General features: G+C 40.5%; 1 protein-coding gene across 1 annotated transcript in view; it reads left to right on the top strand.

The window, feature by feature from the left end:
• The window catches only part of LOC100378736 (activin receptor type-2A-like), a 45,856-nt gene that overhangs the window by 17,837 nt on the left and 7,463 nt on the right, over positions 1-20,556 (top strand). The window contains exon 4 of the mRNA XM_006821998.3: positions 3,573-3,711. Within this exon, the coding sequence (XP_006822061.1) occupies positions 3,573-3,711 (139 nt within the window). The remainder of the gene's footprint in view (positions 1-3,572; positions 3,712-20,556) is intronic.

Genomic DNA, 20,556 nt, shown 5'->3' with positions numbered 1-20,556 from the left:
TTAACACGGGTCAAGTTGTAGTTATGTTAAAATCCGTGGCACCTACAACAATTGAAGAATATCTGCAGTAAGACTGTGAAAAAAACGACCAATCGATTGTTATAGAATGACCGTAGTGTACAATTTGTCAAACAAATACAATACTTGCAAATGTAATGTCGGCCAGCGCCCATCTTACTTGTCCGAAGTTGTCGAAGCCGACATCAATGGAGATCGCGGCTAGGCGGCTGGCAAGCGGACTAACACGTTACATAAACTTGTTGAATTACAATTATGGTTTTTAATTTTGCGCCCAATGTCTCGTTATAAAATAAAGGATTCAAATTTTGCAGGGTATTCCGTTTTTTGCGAACTCTGGGCGAAATACTTTCATGAGCTGTACGTAGTTCACTTACAGCCAAAACAAAGTCAGCTTGGACATTAAGTTGTGAGACGCGACAAAACAAACGCTGCCAGTGATAGATTACGTGAATAAAAGAACAAAATAAACGCAATCAAAGACGCCGACCACACGCTTTGGAAATTAATAGAACGCGTTGCTAAGAGGAATCGCACCTGCATCTCGACGACGTCTCCGGTCATGAGCAGGGTTTGCCGCGTCTTAGAAAAATTGAAAGTTAAAAAGGAATCAGTGTCGGGGAACCATTCACAATGTTTGCATGAAAAATCCCAAATTTTTTTCTTCTGTTACAAACACTATGGTACCTGAATCCCGATTAATTCATAAATATGAATCGGTAAGGGTCAATTTCCTGCAATCCTTCAAGATTAAATTTGCCTCCGAAAATCTTTCTAACGATGAGCTGGAAGATTGCCATGATTGAGTGCCACCATTTCTGTTCTAAGATTTATTCAGTATAATAATACAAATGTTCACCCCAGTAGAGGTGGACATACAGTTTTAGCGACCCGAAGAGCTCATTGTCAACCGAGGCGAAACACTACGATAAAGACTTTCCGTTCCCAATAAACAATAATAATAAAAAAAAAAACTTCTCGTTCCCGACATTATGAAATTCTTTCGTTTTGGGGGAAAACCCTGGAAAAAAAACTGATTTTGACAAGATAATTTAGAAATTGATATTAAGAATAATTCATAACGAAATGTATTCCATATGTACCCATATTTTTTTTCATAATTACTGATTACACACGAATATTACAGAGAAAAATAATTTGCTATATTATCTATATTTGTGCCTTGTATTTGTATACTGTGACTGAAAGGAGCTGGATGAAATTACAAACTATGTAGTGTGTTCGACAACTCATGTATGAACAACAATTTTAATAAATATGATTTTACTTGGTAAAATTACTGTCTTTTTCTACATAAAAACAAAAGAATTTCACAATGTCTTTATTATCACAGCGTTGTTGGTAAAAGTTGAAAATGATACATCCACGTGAACCTGCTTATATGAGATCGAAGGAGTCTCTGTTTTCAACAGCCGTATACATCTAAAACTGCGTCATCGCTAAGTTTCCTTGGTGGACCACGAGCTCTGTTCCTTGTTTGCACGTTATCATGTTCACACAATCGCAGACATTATTTGTAAGGGTGCTTTTTGAAATGGCACATTTTCTCGATGTTTTAGCGAGTACTCCGCGGGTATATGGCTTGTTCTCACATCAGCATAATTTTTCTCGAATTCACTCATCGCTTTCCCACATGCACTTCTCGTTCTTTGCTGCTAGCTTTTTTGCACTCTAATATGTTGTTGTTTTTGTCTTTCTAAACATCGAGTTTATTTTTGACATTCAACGAGATCGCTTGAATTTTGAATTTGATGACGGTTCGAATTTATCCACTTTTACAGTGATCAACATTGCGTTCGAGTAGAGTTACTAGTAATTATAAGCCTGATTTACATTTTTCTTGCGGTGTTTTTCGTCAATGTATTAAATATAAGTGCTTTGGGAAATAACATAATTATATTGCGCGAGTAAAAGAGTTTGGTGAGACTGTCACAACATACTAAAACAGATGTTTTATTTATTTCCAACGCGCGTGGTCGGCGCCTCTGATTGCGTTTATTTTGTATTTTTGTTTTCAAAATGTATCACTGGCTGCGTTTGTTTTGTTTTCCTCAACAAATTAACTGTTCCGAGATCTCTTTCATTTTTCGTCCGGCTGCTGCCAATCCAATAATTCGTCGTCGCATGTAATCAGACAAGCGATTAATCGTCACAGTCATTATACTAGTAGTTTAAGTCCAATTGATTTGTAGAAATTCAGCTATGCGATAATTATATGTGCAGTTTTGTTTTGCGCACCCAGACACGAGCAAAAGTCAACCAATAGATTTTCTGAACTACAGCATTCGTATTACTTGTGCAAATTGAGTAAGAGTCATAGTGTGAGTTGCGTTCGCAAATAACAAAGTGTCAAATTATTTTGAGCGCCGTTCGGAATAAATTTAGTCAAAATCACACAGAAACACACACACACACAACACACAAATACTAGTACTCAATAATATCGCGATTGACCAGTCATATAGCTGCTTGAACTACACACACAAGGACGTAAATATGTAAATACAGGTCACAGTTCGACTTGCGTAGCAAACGTTACAATGTGTCAAGTGATTTGAAGGCGTCTTTTTTCCAAAACAGAGAAGCAATAGGCGTTGTATTTTGAATCGTCATTAAAACCTAAATTTATTACGAATAAAAACTTAAGTTTATACATACAATGTACGATCATTGTTACTCCAGCGGTCGGTTGGCAAGCGGACGGTGTTTCTGAAGCCAGTCATAGCAGGAGCGAGCGAGCGAACAAAAGCGAACGCGAGCGAGCGGAAAAAAAGCGGTCGGTTTCCGGTCGGAAAGCAGCGAGCGGTCGGAAATTAAGCGATAAGCGGTCGGAAAAAAAGCGATAAAAGCGGGAGGTTGGGCGGAATGAGTACTGTATTGTTCTTATGAATTATCTGCTGTTAAATATCTTGGTAAAACCACTTTGTTCCTTTAATTGTTTTCTCTTGTACGAATAAAAAACCTAGGATGATGAGGATAGTTTGGAGGGCACATAAAGTCGTATGTGAGTGCGCTGGGCCAGGCATGATACAGGAAAATTATTGCTTTAATGTGAGAACGCACTTCAAATAGCATTATTATATGAGGTTATTACATAGATACCTCAAAGTATGCACAGCGAGAGTGTTGACTGATGCGCAGTGGAGGTCGATGCGACGGCATACTGTCTTCATGCATACTTTGAGGTATCCTTGTAATAACCTTATTATATATTTTTTCCTTCCAAGGATATATCATGGAAATGCCAAAAACTCAAAAAGTTTAGAACAGAATCACCGAACTTTGTGTGGAGTTCGATCAAAGCCTGGTTATTATTAGAGGGCGCTTAAGCACGTAATCATTTCATATTTGGAATTCGCATTTCCTAATATGGTAGGATGAAAATACCGCAAAATTACGACATGCTGTAACTTGTGGCGTTATGGTGACTGATGTATAATAATTTTTAATTCATGTATCGCAAACAACCTATTCCATTCCTACATACTATCTGTCAATTTAATAAAGTATGACATTTATATATTTCTTTGCAGGTGGGCACAAGGAGGTATATGGCTCCAGAAGTTTTAGAAGGGGCGATTAATTTTCAACGAGATTCGTTCTTGCGTATTGACATGTATGCATGTGGATTGGTACTCTGGGAGTTAGCGAGTAGGTGTACTGCTGCTGATGGTAAGTGTACATGTATTTATGTGGATTGGTACTCTGGGAGTTGGCGAGTAGATGTACTGCTGCTGATGGTAAGTGTACATGTATTATTTGAATTGGTACTCAGGGAGTTAGTGAGTAGGTGTACTGCTGCTGATGGTAAGTGTACATGTATTATTTGAATTGGTACTCTGGGAGTTAGTGAGTAGGTGTACTGCTGCTGATGGTAAGTGTACATGTATTTATGTGAATTGGTACTCTGGGAGTTAGTGAGTAGGTGTACTGCTGCTGATGGTAAGTGTACATGTATTTATGTGAATTGGTACTCTGGGAGTTAGCGAGTAGGTGTACTGCTGCTGATGGTAAGTGTACATGTATTTATGTGGATTGGTACTCTGGGAGTTAGCGAGTAGGTGTACTGCTGCTGATGGTAAGTGTACATGTATTTATGTGAATTGGTACTCTGGGAGTTACCGAGTAGGTGTACTGCTGCTGATGGTAAGTGTACATGTATTTATGTGAATTGGTATTCTGGGAGTTAGCGAGTAGGTGTACTGCTGCTGATGGTAAGTACATGTATTTATGTGAATTGGTACTCTGGGAGTTAGTGAGTAGGTGTACTGCTGCTGATGGTAAGTGTACATGTATTTATGTGGATTGGTACTCTGGGAGTTAGTGAGTAGGTGTACTGCTGCTGATGGTAAGTGTACATGTACTAGTATTTATGTGAATTGGTACTCTGGGAGTTAGTGAGTAGGTGTACTGCTACTGATGGTAAGTGTACATGTATTTATGTGGATTGGTATTCTGGGAGTTAGTGAGTAGGTGTACTGCTGCTGATGGTAAGTGTACATGTATTTATGTGAATTGGTACTCTGGGAGTTAGTGAGTAGGTGTACTGCTGCTGATGGTAAGTGTACATGTACTAGTATTTATGTGAATTGGTACTCTGGGAGTTAGTGAGTAGGTGTACTGCTGCTGATGGTAAGTGTACATGTATTTATGTGAATTGGTACTCTGGGAGTTAGCGAGTAGGTGTACTGCTACTGATGGTAAGTGTACATGTATTTATGTGGATTGGTATTCTGGGAGTTAGCGAGTAGGTGTACTGCTACTGATGGTAAGTGTACATGTATTTATGTGAATTGGTACTCTGGGAGTTAGCGAGTAGGTGTACTGCTACTGATGATAAGTGTACATGTATTTATGTGGATTGGTATTCTGGGAGTTAGTGAGTAGGTGTACTGCTGCTGATGGTAAGTGTACATATATTTATGTGAATTGGTACTCTGGGAGTTAGTGAGTAGGTGTACTGCTGCTGATGGTAAGTGTACATGTACTAGTATTTATGTGAATTGGTACTCTGGGAGTTAGTGAGTAGGTGTACTGCTACTGATGGTAAGTGTACATGTATTTATGTGGATTGGTACTCTGGGAGTTAGCGAGTAGGTGTACTGCTGCTGATGGTAAGTGTACATGTATTTATGTGAATTGGTACTCAGGGAGTTAGTGAGTAGGTGTACTGCTGCTGATGGTAAGTACATGTATTTATGTGAATTGGTACTCTGGGAGTTAGTGAGTAGGTGTACTGCTGCTGATGGTAAGTGTACATGTATTTATGTGGATTGGTACTCTGGGAGTTAGCGAGTAGGTGTACTGCTACTGATGGTAAGTGTACATGTATTTATGTGGATTGGTATTCTGGGAGTTAGCGAGTAGGTGTACTGCTACTGATGGTAAGTGTACATGTATTTATGTGAATTGGTACTCTGGGAGTTAGCGAGTAGGTGTACTGCTACTGATGATAAGTGTACATGTATTTATGTGGATTGGTATTCTGGGAGTTAGTGAGTAGGTGTACTGCTGCTGATGGTAAGTGTACATGTATTTATGTGAATTGGTACTCTGGGAGTGAGCGAGTAGGTGTACTGCTGCTGATGGTAAGTGTACATGTATTTATGTGGATTGGTATTCTGGGAGTTAGCGAGTAGGTGTACTGCTGCTGATGGTAAGTGTACATGTATTTATGTGAATTGGTACTCTGGGAGTGAGCGAGTAGGTGTACTGCTACTGATGGTAAGTGTACATGTACTAGTATTTATGTGAATTGGTACTCTGGGAGTTAGTGAGTAGGTGTACTGCTGCTGATGGTAAGTGTACATGTATTTATGTGGATTGGTACTCTGGGAGTTAGTGAGTAGGTGTACTGCTGCTGATGGTAAGTGTACATGTACTAGTATTTATGTGAATTGGTACTCTGGGAGTTAGTGAGTAGGTGTACTGCTGCTGATGGTAAGTGTACATGTATTTATGTGGATTGGTACTCTGGGAGTTAGTGAGTAGGTGTACTGCTGCTGATGGTAAGTGTACATGTACTAGTATTTATGTGAATTGGTACTCTGGGAGTTAGTGAGTAGGTGTACTGCTACTGATGGTAAGTGTACATGTATTTATGTGGATTGGTATTCTGGGAGTTAGTGAGTAGGTGTACTGCTGCTGATGGTAAGTGTACATGTATTTATGTGAATTGGTACTCTGGGAGTTAGTGAGTAGGTGTACTGCTGCTGATGGTAAGTGTACTAGTATTTATGTGAATTGGTACTCTGGGAGTTAGTGAGTAGGTGTACTGCTGCTGATGGTAAGTGTACATGTATTTATGTGGATTGGTACTCTGGGAGTTAGTGAGTAGGTGTACTGCTGCTGATGGTAAGTGTACATGTACTAGTATTTATGTGAATTGGTACTCTGGGAGTTAGTGAGTAGGTGTACTGCTACTGATGGTAAGTGTACATGTATTTATGTGGATTGGTATTCTGGGAGTTAGTGAGTAGGTGTACTGCTGCTGATGGTAAGTGTACATGTATTTATGTGAATTGGTACTCTGGGAGTTAGTGAGTAGGTGTACTGCTGCTGATGGTAAGTGTACATGTACTAGTATTTATGTGAATTGGTACTCTGGGAGTTAGTGAGTAGGTGTACTGCTGCTGATGGTAAGTGTACATGTATTTATGTGAATTGGTACTCTGGGAGTTAGCGAGTAGGTGTACTGCTACTGATGGTAAGTGTACATGTATTTATGTGGATTGGTATTCTGGGAGTTAGCGAGTAGGTGTACTGCTACTGATGGTAAGTGTACATGTATTTATGTGAATTGGTACTCTGGGAGTTAGCGAGTAGGTGTACTGCTACTGATGATAAGTGTACATGTATTTATGTGGATTGGTATTCTGGGAGTTAGTGAGTAGGTGTACTGCTGCTGATGGTAAGTGTACATATATTTATGTGAATTGGTACTCTGGGAGTTAGTGAGTAGGTGTACTGCTGCTGATGGTAAGTGTACATGTACTAGTATTTATGTGAATTGGTACTCTGGGAGTTAGTGAGTAGGTGTACTGCTACTGATGGTAAGTGTACATGTATTTATGTGGATTGGTACTCTGGGAGTTAGCGAGTAGGTGTACTGCTGCTGATGGTAAGTGTACATGTATTTATGTGAATTGGTACTCAGGGAGTTAGTGAGTAGGTGTACTGCTGCTGATGGTAAGTACATGTATTTATGTGAATTGGTACTCTGGGAGTTAGTGAGTAGGTGTACTGCTGCTGATGGTAAGTGTACATGTATTTATGTGGATTGGTACTCTGGGAGTTAGCGAGTAGGTGTACTGCTACTGATGGTAAGTGTACATGTATTTATGTGGATTGGTATTCTGGGAGTTAGCGAGTAGGTGTACTGCTACTGATGGTAAGTGTACATGTATTTATGTGAATTGGTACTCTGGGAGTTAGCGAGTAGGTGTACTGCTACTGATGATAAGTGTACATGTATTTATGTGGATTGGTATTCTGGGAGTTAGTGAGTAGGTGTACTGCTGCTGATGGTAAGTGTACATGTATTTATGTGAATTGGTACTCTGGGAGTGAGCGAGTAGGTGTACTGCTGCTGATGGTAAGTGTACATGTATTTATGTGGATTGGTATTCTGGGAGTTAGCGAGTAGGTGTACTGCTGCTGATGGTAAGTGTACATGTATTTATGTGAATTGGTACTCTGGGAGTGAGCGAGTAGGTGTACTGCTACTGATGGTAAGTGTACATGTACTAGTATTTATGTGAATTGGTACTCTGGGAGTTAGTGAGTAGGTGTACTGCTGCTGATGGTAAGTGTACATGTATTTATGTGGATTGGTACTCTGGGAGTTAGTGAGTAGGTGTACTGCTGCTGATGGTAAGTGTACATGTACTAGTATTTATGTGAATTGGTACTCTGGGAGTTAGTGAGTAGGTGTACTGCTGCTGATGGTAAGTGTACATGTATTTATGTGGATTGGTACTCTGGGAGTTAGTGAGTAGGTGTACTGCTGCTGATGGTAAGTGTACATGTACTAGTATTTATGTGAATTGGTACTCTGGGAGTTAGTGAGTAGGTGTACTGCTACTGATGGTAAGTGTACATGTATTTATGTGGATTGGTATTCTGGGAGTTAGTGAGTAGGTGTACTGCTGCTGATGGTAAGTGTACATGTATTTATGTGAATTGGTACTCTGGGAGTTAGTGAGTAGGTGTACTGCTGCTGATGGTAAGTGTACATGTATTTATGTGAATTGGTACTCTGGGAGTTAGTGAGTAGGTGTACTGCTGCTGATGGTAAGTGTACATGTATTTATGTGAATTGGTACTCTGGGAGTTAGCGAGTAGGTGTACTGCTACTGATGGTAAGTGTACATGTATTTATGTGGATTGGTATTCTGGGAGTTAGCGAGTAGGTGTACTGCTACTGATGGTAAGTGTACATGTATTTATGTGAATTGGTACTCTGGGAGTTAGCGAGTAGGTGTACTGCTACTGATGATAAGTGTACATGTATTTATGTGGATTGGTATTCTGGGAGTTAGTGAGTAGGTGTACTGCTGCTGATGGTAAGTGTACATATATTTATGTGAATTGGTACTCTGGGAGTTAGTGAGTAGGTGTACTGCTGCTGATGGTAAGTGTACATGTACTAGTATTTATGTGAATTGCTACTCTGGGAGTTAGTGAGTAGGTGTACTGCTGCTGATGGTAAGTGTACATGTATTTATGTGGATTGGTACTCTGGGAGTTAGCGAGTAGGTGTACTGCTACTGATGGTAAGTGTACATGTATTTATGTGGATTGGTATTCTGGGAGTTAGCGAGTAGGTGTACTGCTACTGATGGTAAGTGTACATGTATTTATGTGGATTGGTATTCTGGGAGTTAGCGAGTAGGTGTACTGCTACTGATGGTAAGTGTACATATATTTATGTGAATTGGTACTCTGGGAGTTAGTGAGTAGGTGTACTGCTGCTGATGGTAAGTGTACATGTACTAGTATTTATGTGAATTGGTACTCTGGGAGTTAGTGAGTAGGTGTACTGCTACTGATGGTAAGTGTACATGTATTTATGTGGATTGGTACTCTGGGAGTTAGCGAGTAGGTGTACTGCTGCTGATGGTAAGTGTACATGTATTTATGTGAATTGGTACTCAGGGAGTTAGTGAGTAGGTGTACTGCTACTGATGGTAAGTGTACATGTATTTATGTGAATTGGTACTCTGGGAGTTAGCGAGTAGGTGTACTGCTACTGATGATAAGTGTACATGTATTTATGTGGATTGGTATTCTGGGAGTTAGCGAGTAGGTGTACTGCTACTGATGGTAAGTGTACATGTATTTATGTGGATTGGTATTCTGGGAGTTAGCGAGTAGGTGTACTGCTACTGATGGTAAGTGTACATGTATTTATGTGGATTGGTATTCTGGGAGTTAGCGAGTAGGTGTACTGCTACTGATGGTAAGTGTACATATATTTATGTGAATTGGTACTCTGGGAGTTAGTGAGTAGGTGTACTGCTGCTGATGGTAAGTGTACATGTACTAGTATTTATGTGAATTGGTACTCTGGGAGTTAGTGAGTAGGTGTACTGCTACTGATGGTAAGTGTACATGTATTTATGTGGATTGGTACTCTGGGAGTTAGTGAGTAGGTGTACTGCTGCTGATGGTAAGTGTACATGTATTTATGTGGATTGGTACTCTGGGAGTTAGCGAGTAGGTGTACTGCTACTGATGGTAAGTGTACATGTATTTATGTGGATTGGTATTCTGGGAGTTAGCGAGTAGGTGTACTGCTACTGATGGTAAGTGTACATGTATTTATGTGGATTGGTATTCTGGGAGTTAGCGAGTAGGTGTACTGCTACTGATGGTAAGTGTACATGTATTTATGTGAATTGGTACTCTGGGAGTTAGCGAGTAGGTGTACTGCTACTGATGATAAGTGTACATGTATTTATGTGGATTGGAATTCTGGGAGTTAGTGAGTAGGTGTACTGCTGCTGATGGTAAGTGTACATATATTTATGTGAATTGGTACTCTGGGAGTTAGTGAGTAGGTGTACTGCTGCTGATGGTAAGTGTACATGTACTAGTATTTATGTGAATTGGTACTCTGGGAGTTAGTGAGTAGGTGTACTGCTGCTGATGGTAAGTGTACATGTATTTATGTGGATTGGTACTCTGGGAGTTAGCGAGTAGGTGTACTGCTACTGATGGTAAGTGTACATGTATTTATGTGGATTGGTATTCTGGGAGTTAGCGAGTAGGTGTACTGCTACTGATGGTAAGTGTACATGTATTTATGTGGATTGGTATTCTGGGAGTTAGCGAGTAGGTGTACTGCTACTGATGGTAAGTGTACATATATTTATGTGAATTGGTACTCTGGGAGTTAGTGAGTAGGTGTACTGCTGCTGATGGTAAGTGTACATGTACTAGTATTTATGTGAATTGGTACTCTGGGAGTTAGTGAGTAGGTGTACTGCTACTGATGGTAAGTGTACATGTATTTATGTGGATTGGTATTCTGGGAGTTAGCGAGTAGGTGTACTGCTACTGATGGTAAGTGTACATGTATTTATGTGAATTGGTACTCTGGGAGTTAGCGAGTAGGTGTACTGCTACTGATGATAAGTGTACATGTATTTATGTGGATTGGAATTCTGGGAGTTAGTGAGTAGGTGTACTGCTGCTGATGGTAAGTGTACATATATTTATGTGAATTGGTACTCTGGGAGTTAGTGAGTAGGTGTACTGCTGCTGATGGTAAGTGTACATGTACTAGTATTTATGTGAATTGGTACTCTGGGAGTTAGTGAGTAGGTGTACTGCTACTGATGGTAAGTGTACATGTATTTATGTGGATTGGTACTCTGGGAGTTAGCGAGTAGGTGTACTGCTGCTGATGGTAAGTGTACATGTATTTATGTGAATTGGTACTCAGGGAGTTAGTGAGTAGGTGTACTGCTGCTGATGGTAAGTACATGTATTTATGTGAATTGGTACTCTGGGAGTTAGTGAGTAGGTGTACTGCTGCTGATGGTAAGTGTACATGTATTTATGTGGATTGGTACTCTGGGAGTTAGCGAGTAGGTGTACTGCTACTGATGGTAAGTGTACATGTATTTATGTGGATTGGTATTCTGGGAGTTAGCGAGTAGGTGTACTGCTACTGATGGTAAGTGTACATGTATTTATGTGAATTGGTACTCTGGGAGTTAGCGAGTAGGTGTACTGCTACTGATGATAAGTGTACATGTATTTATGTGGATTGGTATTCTGGGAGTTAGTGAGTAGGTGTACTGCTGCTGATGGTAAGTGTACATGTATTTATGTGAATTGGTACTCTGGGAGTGAGCGAGTAGGTGTACTGCTGCTGATGGTAAGTGTACATGTATTTATGTGGATTGGTATTCTGGGAGTTAGCGAGTAGGTGTACTGCTGCTGATGGTAAGTGTACATGTATTTATGTGAATTGGTACTCTGGGAGTGAGCGAGTAGGTGTACTGCTACTGATGGTAAGTGTACATGTACTAGTATTTATGTGAATTGGTACTCTGGGAGTTAGTGAGTAGGTGTACTGCTGCTGATGGTAAGTGTACATGTATTTATGTGGATTGGTACTCTGGGAGTTAGTGAGTAGGTGTACTGCTGCTGATGGTAAGTGTACATGTACTAGTATTTATGTGAATTGGTACTCTGGGAGTTAGTGAGTAGGTGTACTGCTGCTGATGGTAAGTGTACATGTATTTATGTGGATTGGTACTCTGGGAGTTAGTGAGTAGGTGTACTGCTGCTGATGGTAAGTGTACATGTACTAGTATTTATGTGAATTGGTACTCTGGGAGTTAGTGAGTAGGTGTACTGCTACTGATGGTAAGTGTACATGTATTTATGTGGATTGGTATTCTGGGAGTTAGTGAGTAGGTGTACTGCTGCTGATGGTAAGTGTACATGTATTTATGTGAATTGGTACTCTGGGAGTTAGTGAGTAGGTGTACTGCTGCTGATGGTAAGTGTACTAGTATTTATGTGAATTGGTACTCTGGGAGTTAGTGAGTAGGTGTACTGCTGCTGATGGTAAGTGTACATGTATTTATGTGGATTGGTACTCTGGGAGTTAGTGAGTAGGTGTACTGCTGCTGATGGTAAGTGTACATGTACTAGTATTTATGTGAATTGGTACTCTGGGAGTTAGTGAGTAGGTGTACTGCTACTGATGGTAAGTGTACATGTATTTATGTGGATTGGTATTCTGGGAGTTAGTGAGTAGGTGTACTGCTGCTGATGGTAAGTGTACATGTATTTATGTGAATTGGTACTCTGGGAGTTAGTGAGTAGGTGTACTGCTGCTGATGGTAAGTGTACATGTACTAGTATTTATGTGAATTGGTACTCTGGGAGTTAGTGAGTAGGTGTACTGCTGCTGATGGTAAGTGTACATGTATTTATGTGAATTGGTACTCTGGGAGTTAGCGAGTAGGTGTACTGCTACTGATGGTAAGTGTACATGTATTTATGTGGATTGGTATTCTGGGAGTTAGCGAGTAGGTGTACTGCTACTGATGGTAAGTGTACATGTATTTATGTGAATTGGTACTCTGGGAGTTAGCGAGTAGGTGTACTGCTACTGATGATAAGTGTACATGTATTTATGTGGATTGGTATTCTGGGAGTTAGTGAGTAGGTGTACTGCTGCTGATGGTAAGTGTACATATATTTATGTGAATTGGTACTCTGGGAGTTAGTGAGTAGGTGTACTGCTGCTGATGGTAAGTGTACATGTACTAGTATTTATGTGAATTGGTACTCTGGGAGTTAGTGAGTAGGTGTACTGCTACTGATGGTAAGTGTACATGTATTTATGTGGATTGGTACTCTGGGAGTTAGCGAGTAGGTGTACTGCTGCTGATGGTAAGTGTACATGTATTTATGTGAATTGGTACTCAGGGAGTTAGTGAGTAGGTGTACTGCTGCTGATGGTAAGTACATGTATTTATGTGAATTGGTACTCTGGGAGTTAGTGAGTAGGTGTACTGCTGCTGATGGTAAGTGTACATGTATTTATGTGGATTGGTACTCTGGGAGTTAGCGAGTAGGTGTACTGCTACTGATGGTAAGTGTACATGTATTTATGTGGATTGGTATTCTGGGAGTTAGCGAGTAGGTGTACTGCTACTGATGGTAAGTGTACATGTATTTATGTGAATTGGTACTCTGGGAGTTAGCGAGTAGGTGTACTGCTACTGATGATAAGTGTACATGTATTTATGTGGATTGGTATTCTGGGAGTTAGTGAGTAGGTGTACTGCTGCTGATGGTAAGTGTACATGTATTTATGTGAATTGGTACTCTGGGAGTGAGCGAGTAGGTGTACTGCTGCTGATGGTAAGTGTACATGTATTTATGTGGATTGGTATTCTGGGAGTTAGCGAGTAGGTGTACTGCTGCTGATGGTAAGTGTACATGTATTTATGTGAATTGGTACTCTGGGAGTGAGCGAGTAGGTGTACTGCTACTGATGGTAAGTGTACATGTACTAGTATTTATGTGAATTGGTACTCTGGGAGTTAGTGAGTAGGTGTACTGCTGCTGATGGTAAGTGTACATGTATTTATGTGGATTGGTACTCTGGGAGTTAGTGAGTAGGTGTACTGCTGCTGATGGTAAGTGTACATGTACTAGTATTTATGTGAATTGGTACTCTGGGAGTTAGTGAGTAGGTGTACTGCTGCTGATGGTAAGTGTACATGTATTTATGTGGATTGGTACTCTGGGAGTTAGTGAGTAGGTGTACTGCTGCTGATGGTAAGTGTACATGTACTAGTATTTATGTGAATTGGTACTCTGGGAGTTAGTGAGTAGGTGTACTGCTACTGATGGTAAGTGTACATGTATTTATGTGGATTGGTATTCTGGGAGTTAGTGAGTAGGTGTACTGCTGCTGATGGTAAGTGTACATGTATTTATGTGAATTGGTACTCTGGGAGTTAGTGAGTAGGTGTACTGCTGCTGATGGTAAGTGTACATGTATTTATGTGAATTGGTACTCTGGGAGTTAGTGAGTAGGTGTACTGCTGCTGATGGTAAGTGTACATGTATTTATGTGAATTGGTACTCTGGGAGTTAGCGAGTAGGTGTACTGCTACTGATGGTAAGTGTACATGTATTTATGTGGATTGGTATTCTGGGAGTTAGCGAGTAGGTGTACTGCTACTGATGGTAAGTGTACATGTATTTATGTGAATTGGTACTCTGGGAGTTAGCGAGTAGGTGTACTGCTACTGATGATAAGTGTACATGTATTTATGTGGATTGGTATTCTGGGAGTTAGTGAGTAGGTGTACTGCTGCTGATGGTAAGTGTACATATATTTATGTGAATTGGTACTCTGGGAGTTAGTGAGTAGGTGTACTGCTGCTGATGGTAAGTGTACATGTACTAGTATTTATGTGAATTGCTACTCTGGGAGTTAGTGAGTAGGTGTACTGCTGCTGATGGTAAGTGTACATGTATTTATGTGGATTGGTACTCTGGGAGTTAGCGAGTAGGTGTACTGCTACTGATGGTAAGTGTACATGTATTTATGTGGATTGGTATTCTGGGAGTTAGCGAGTAGGTGTACTGCTACTGATGGTAAGTGTACATGTATTTATGTGGATTGGTATTCTGGGAGTTAGCGAGTAGGTGTACTGCTACTGATGGTAAGTGTACATATATTTATGTGAATTGGTACTCTGGGAGTTAGTGAGTAGGTGTACTGCTGCTGATGGTAAGTGTACATGTACTAGTATTTATGTGAATTGGTACTCTGGGAGTTAGTGAGTAGGTGTACTGCTACTGATGGTAAGTGTACATGTATTTATGTGGATTGGTACTCTGGGAGTTAGCGAGTAGGTGTACTGCTGCTGATGGTAAGTGTACATGTATTTATGTGAATTGGTACTCAGGGAGTTAGTGAGTAGGTGTACTGCTACTGATGGTAAGTGTACATGTATTTATGTGAATTGGTACTCTGGGAGTTAGCGAGTAGGTGTACTGCTACTGATGATAAGTGTACATGTATTTATGTGGATTGGTATTCTGGGAGTTAGCGAGTAGGTGTACTGCTACTGATGGTAAGTGTACATGTATTTATGTGGATTGGTATTCTGGGAGTTAGCGAGTAGGTGTACTGCTACTGATGGTAAGTGTACATGTATTTATGTGGATTGGTATTCTGGGAGTTAGCGAGTAGGTGTACTGCTACTGATGGTAAGTGTACATATATTTATGTGAATTGGTACTCTGGGAGTTAGTGAGTAGGTGTACTGCTGCTGATGGTAAGTGTACATGTACTAGTATTTATGTGAATTGGTACTCTGGGAGTTAGTGAGTAGGTGTACTGCTACTGATGGTAAGTGTACATGTATTTATGTGGATTGGTACTCTGGGAGTTAGTGAGTAGGTGTACTGCTGCTGATGGTAAGTGTACATGTATTTATGTGGATTGGTACTCTGGGAGTTAGCGAGTAGGTGTACTGCTACTGATGGTAAGTGTACATGTATTTATGTGGATTGGTATTCTGGGAGTTAGCGAGTAGGTGTACTGCTACTGATGGTAAGTGTACATGTATTTATGTGGATTGGTATTCTGGGAGTTAGCGAGTAGGTGTACTGCTACTGATGGTAAGTGTACATGTATTTATGTGAATTGGTACTCTGGGAGTTAGCGAGTAGGTGTACTGCTACTGATGATAAGTGTACATGTATTTATGTGGATTGGAATTCTGGGAGTTAGTGAGTAGGTGTACTGCTGCTGATGGTAAGTGTACATATATTTATGTGAATTGGTACTCTGGGAGTTAGTGAGTAGGTGTACTGCTGCTGATGGTAAGTGTACATGTACTAGTATTTATGTGAATTGGTACTCTGGGAGTTAGTGAGTAGGTGTACTGCTGCTGATGGTAAGTGTACATGTATTTATGTGGATTGGTACTCTGGGAGTTAGCGAGTAGGTGTACTGCTACTGATGGTAAGTGTACATGTATTTATGTGGATTGGTATTCTGGGAGTTAGCGAGTAGGTGTACTGCTACTGATGGTAAGTGTACATGTATTTATGTGGATTGGTATTCTGGGAGTTAGCGAGTAGGTGTACTGCTACTGATGGTAAGTGTACATATATTTATGTGAATTGGTACTCTGGGAGTTAGTGAGTAGGTGTACTGCTGCTGATGGTAAGTGTACATGTACTAGTATTTATGTGAATTGGTACTCTGGGAGTTAGTGAGTAGGTGTACTGCTACTGATGGTAAGTGTACATGTATTTATGTGGATTGGTACTCTGGGAGTTAGCGAGTAGGTGTACTGCTGCTGATGGTAAGTGTACATGTATTTATGTGAATTGGTACTCAGGGAGTTAGTGAGTAGGTGTACTGCTACTGATGGTAAGTGTACATGTATTTATGTGAATTGGTACTCTGGGAGTTAGCGAGTAGGTGTACTGCTACTGATGATAAGTGTACATGTATTTATGTGGATTGGTATTCTGGGAGTTAGCGAGTAGGTGTACTGCTACTGATGGTAAGTGTACATGTATTTATGTGGATTGGTATTCTGGGAGTTAGCGAGTAGGTGTACTGCTACTGATGGTAAGTGTACATGTATTTATGTGGATTGGTATTCTGGGAGTTAGCGAGTAGGTGTACTGCTACTGATGGTAAGTGTACATATATTTATGTGAATTGGTACTCTGGGAGTTAGTGAGTAGGTGTACTGCTGCTGATGGTAAGTGTACATGTACTAGTATTTATGTGAATTGGTACTCTGGGAGTTAGTGAGTAGGTGTACTGCTACTGATGGTAAGTGTACATGTATTTATGTGGATTGGTACTCTGGGAGTTAGCGAGTAGGTGTACTGCTGCTGATGGTAAGTGTACATGTATTTATGTGAATTGGTACTCAGGGAGTTAGTGAGTAGGTGTACTGCTACTGATGGTAAGTGTACATGTATTTATGTGAATTGGTACTCTGGGAGTTAGTGAGTAGGTGTACTGCTGCTGATGGTAAGTGTACATGTATTTATGTGGATTGGTACTCTGGGAGTTAGCGAGTAGGTGTACTGCTACTGATGGTAAGTGTACATGTATTTATGTGGATTGGTATTCTGGGAGTTAGCGAGTAGGTGTACTGCTACTGATGGTAAGTGTACATGTATTTATGTGGATTGGTATTCTGGGAGTTAGCGAGTAGGTGTACTGCTACTGATGGTAAGTGTACATGTATTTATGTGAATTGGTACTCTGGGAGTTAGCGAGTAGGTGTACTGCTGCTGATGGTAAGTGTACATGTATTTATGTGGATTGGTATTCTGGGAGTTAGTGAGTAGGTGTACTGCTGCTGATGGTAAGTGTACATGTATTTATGTGAATTGGTACTCTGGGAGTGAGCGAGTAAGTGTACATGTATTTATGTGGATTGGTATTCTGGGAGTTAGCGAGTAGGTGTACTGCTGCTGATGGTAAGTGTACATGTATTTATGTGAATTGGTACTCTGGGAGTGAGCGAGTAGGTGTACTGCTGCTGATGGTAAGTGTACATGTATTTATGTGAATTGGTACTCTGGGAGTTAGTGAGTAGGTGTACTGCTGCTGATGGTAAGTGTACATGTATTTATGTGAATTGGTACTCTGGGAGTTAGTGAGTAGGTGTACTGCTACTGATGGTAAGTGTACATGTATTTATGTGGATTGGTATTCTGGGAGTTAGCGAGTAGGTGTACTGCTGCTGATGGTAAGTGTACATGTATTTATGTGAATTGGTACTCTGGGAGTTAGTGAGTAGGTGTACTGCTACTGATGGTAAGTGTACATGTATTTATGTGGATTGGTACTCTGGGAGTTAGCGAGTAGGTGTACTGCTGCTGATGGTAAGTGTACATGTATTTATGTGAATTGGTACTCAGGGAGTTAGTGAGTAGGTGTACTGCTACTGATGGTAAGTGTACATGTATTTATGTGAATTGGTACTCTGGGAGTTAGCGAGTAGGTGTACTGCTACTGATGATAAGTGTACATGTATTTATGTGGATTGGTATTCTGGGAGTTAGCGAGTAGGTGTACTGCTACTGATGGTAAGTGTACATGTATTTATGTGGATTGGTATTCTGGGAGTTAGCGAGTAGGTGTACTGCTACTGATGGTAAGTGTACATGTATTTATGTGGATTGGTATTCTGGGAGTTAGCGAGTAGGTGTACTGCTACTGATGGTAAGTGTACATATATTTATGTGAATTGGTACTCTGGGAGTTAGTGAGTAGGTGTACTGCTGCTGATGGTAAGTGTACATGTACTAGTATTTATGTGAATTGGTACTCTGGGAGTTAGTGAGTAGGTGTACTGCTACTGATGGTAAGTGTACATGTATTTATGTGGATTGGTACTCTGGGAGTTAGCGAGTAGGTGTACTGCTGCTGATGGTAAGTGTACATGTATTTATGTGAATTGGTACTCAGGGAGTTAGTGAGTAGGTGTACTGCTACTGATGGTAAGTGTACATGTATTTATGTGAATTGGTACTCTGGGAGTTAGTGAGTAGGTGTACTGCTGCTGATGGTAAGTGTACATGTATTTATGTGGATTGGTACTCTGGGAGTTAGCGAGTAGGTGTACTGCTACTGATGGTAAGTGTACATGTATTTATGTGGATTGGTATTCTGGGAGTTAGCGAGTAGGTGTACTGCTACTGATGGTAAGTGTACATGTATTTATGTGGATTGGTATTCTGGGAGTTAGCGAGTAGGTGTACTGCTACTGATGGTAAGTGTACATGTATTTATGTGAATTGGTACTCTGGGAGTTAGCGAGTAGGTGTACTGCTACTGATGATAAGTGTACATGTATTTATGTGGATTGGTATTCTGGGAGTTAGTGAGTAGGTGTACTGCTGCTGATGGTAAGTGTACATGTATTTATGTGAATTGGTACTCTGGGAGTGAGCGAGTAGGTGTACTGCTGCTGATGGTAAGTGTACATGTATTTATGTGGATTGGTATTCTGGGAGTTAGCGAGTAGGTGTACTGCTGCTGATGGTAAGTGTACATGTATTTATGTGAATTGGTACTCTGGGAGTGAGCGAGTAGGTGTACTGCTGCTGATGGTAAGTGTACATGTATTTATGTGAATTGGTACTCTGGGAGTTAGTGAGTAGGTGTACTGCTGCTGATGGTAAGTGTACATGTATTTATGTGAATTGGTACTCTGGGAGTTAGTGAGTAGGTGTACTGCTACTGATGGTAAGTGTACATGTATTTATGTGGATTGGTATTCTGGGAGTTAGCGAGTAGGTGTACTGCTGCTGATGGTAAGTGTACATGTATTTATGTGAATTGGTACTCTGGGAGTGAGCGAGTAGGTGTACTGCTGCTGATGGTAAGTGTACATGTATTTATGTGAATTGGTACTCTGGGAGTTAGTGAGTAGGTGTACTGCTGCTGATGGTAAGTGTACATATATTTATGTGAATTGGTACTCTGGGAGTTAGTGAGTAGGTGTACTGCTGCTGATGGTAAGTGTACATGTACTAGTATTTATGTGAATTGGTACTCTGGGAGTTAGTGAGTAGGTGTACTGCTGCTGATGGTAAGTGTACATGTATTTATGTGGATTGGTACTCTGGGAGTTAGTGAGTAGGTGTACTGCTGCTGATGGTAAGTGTACATGTACTAGTATTTATGTGAATTGGTACTCTGGGAGTTAGTGAGTAGGTGTACTGCTACTGATGGTAAGTGTACATGTATTTATGTGGATTGGTATTCTGGGAGTTAGTGAGTAGGTGTACTGCTGCTGATGGTAAGTGTACATGTATTTATGTGAATTGGTACTCTGGGAGTTAGTGAGTAGGTGTACTGCTGCTGATGGTAAGTGTACATATATTTATGTGAATTGGTACTCTGGGAGTTAGTGAGTAGGTGTACTGCTGCTGATGGTAAGTGTACATGTACTAGTATTTATGTGAATTGGTACTCTGGGAGTTAGTGAGTAGGTGTACTGCTGCTGATGGTAAGTGTACATGTATTTATGTGAATTGGTACTCTGGGAGTTAGCGAGTAGGTGTACTGCTACTGATGGTAAGTGTACATGTATTTATGTGGATTGGTATTCTGGGAGTTAGTGAGTAGGTGTACTGCTACTGATGGTAAGTGTACATGTATTTATGTGAATTGGTACTCAGGGAGTTAGTGAGTAGGTGTACTGCTACTGATGGTAAGTGTACATGTATTTATGTGAATTGGTACTCTGGGAGTTAGTGAGTAGGTGTACTGCTGCTGATGGTAAGTGTACATGTATTTATGTGGATTGGTACTCTGGGAGTTAGCGAGTAGGTGTACTGCTACTGATGGTAAGTGTACATGTATTTATGTGGATTGGTATTCTGGGAGTTAGCGAGTAGGTGTACTGCTACTGATGGTAAGTGTACATGTATTTATGTGGATTGGTATTCTGGGAGTTAGCGAGTAGGTGTACTGCTACT

The sequence above is a fragment of the Saccoglossus kowalevskii genome, chromosome 20, assembly GCF_978046115.1.
Source record: "Saccoglossus kowalevskii chromosome 20, keSacKowa6.1, whole genome shotgun sequence".
NCBI classification, from domain to species: domain Eukaryota; kingdom Metazoa; phylum Hemichordata; class Enteropneusta; family Harrimaniidae; genus Saccoglossus; species Saccoglossus kowalevskii.
This window is presented reverse-complemented; position numbering and strand designations above follow the sequence as displayed.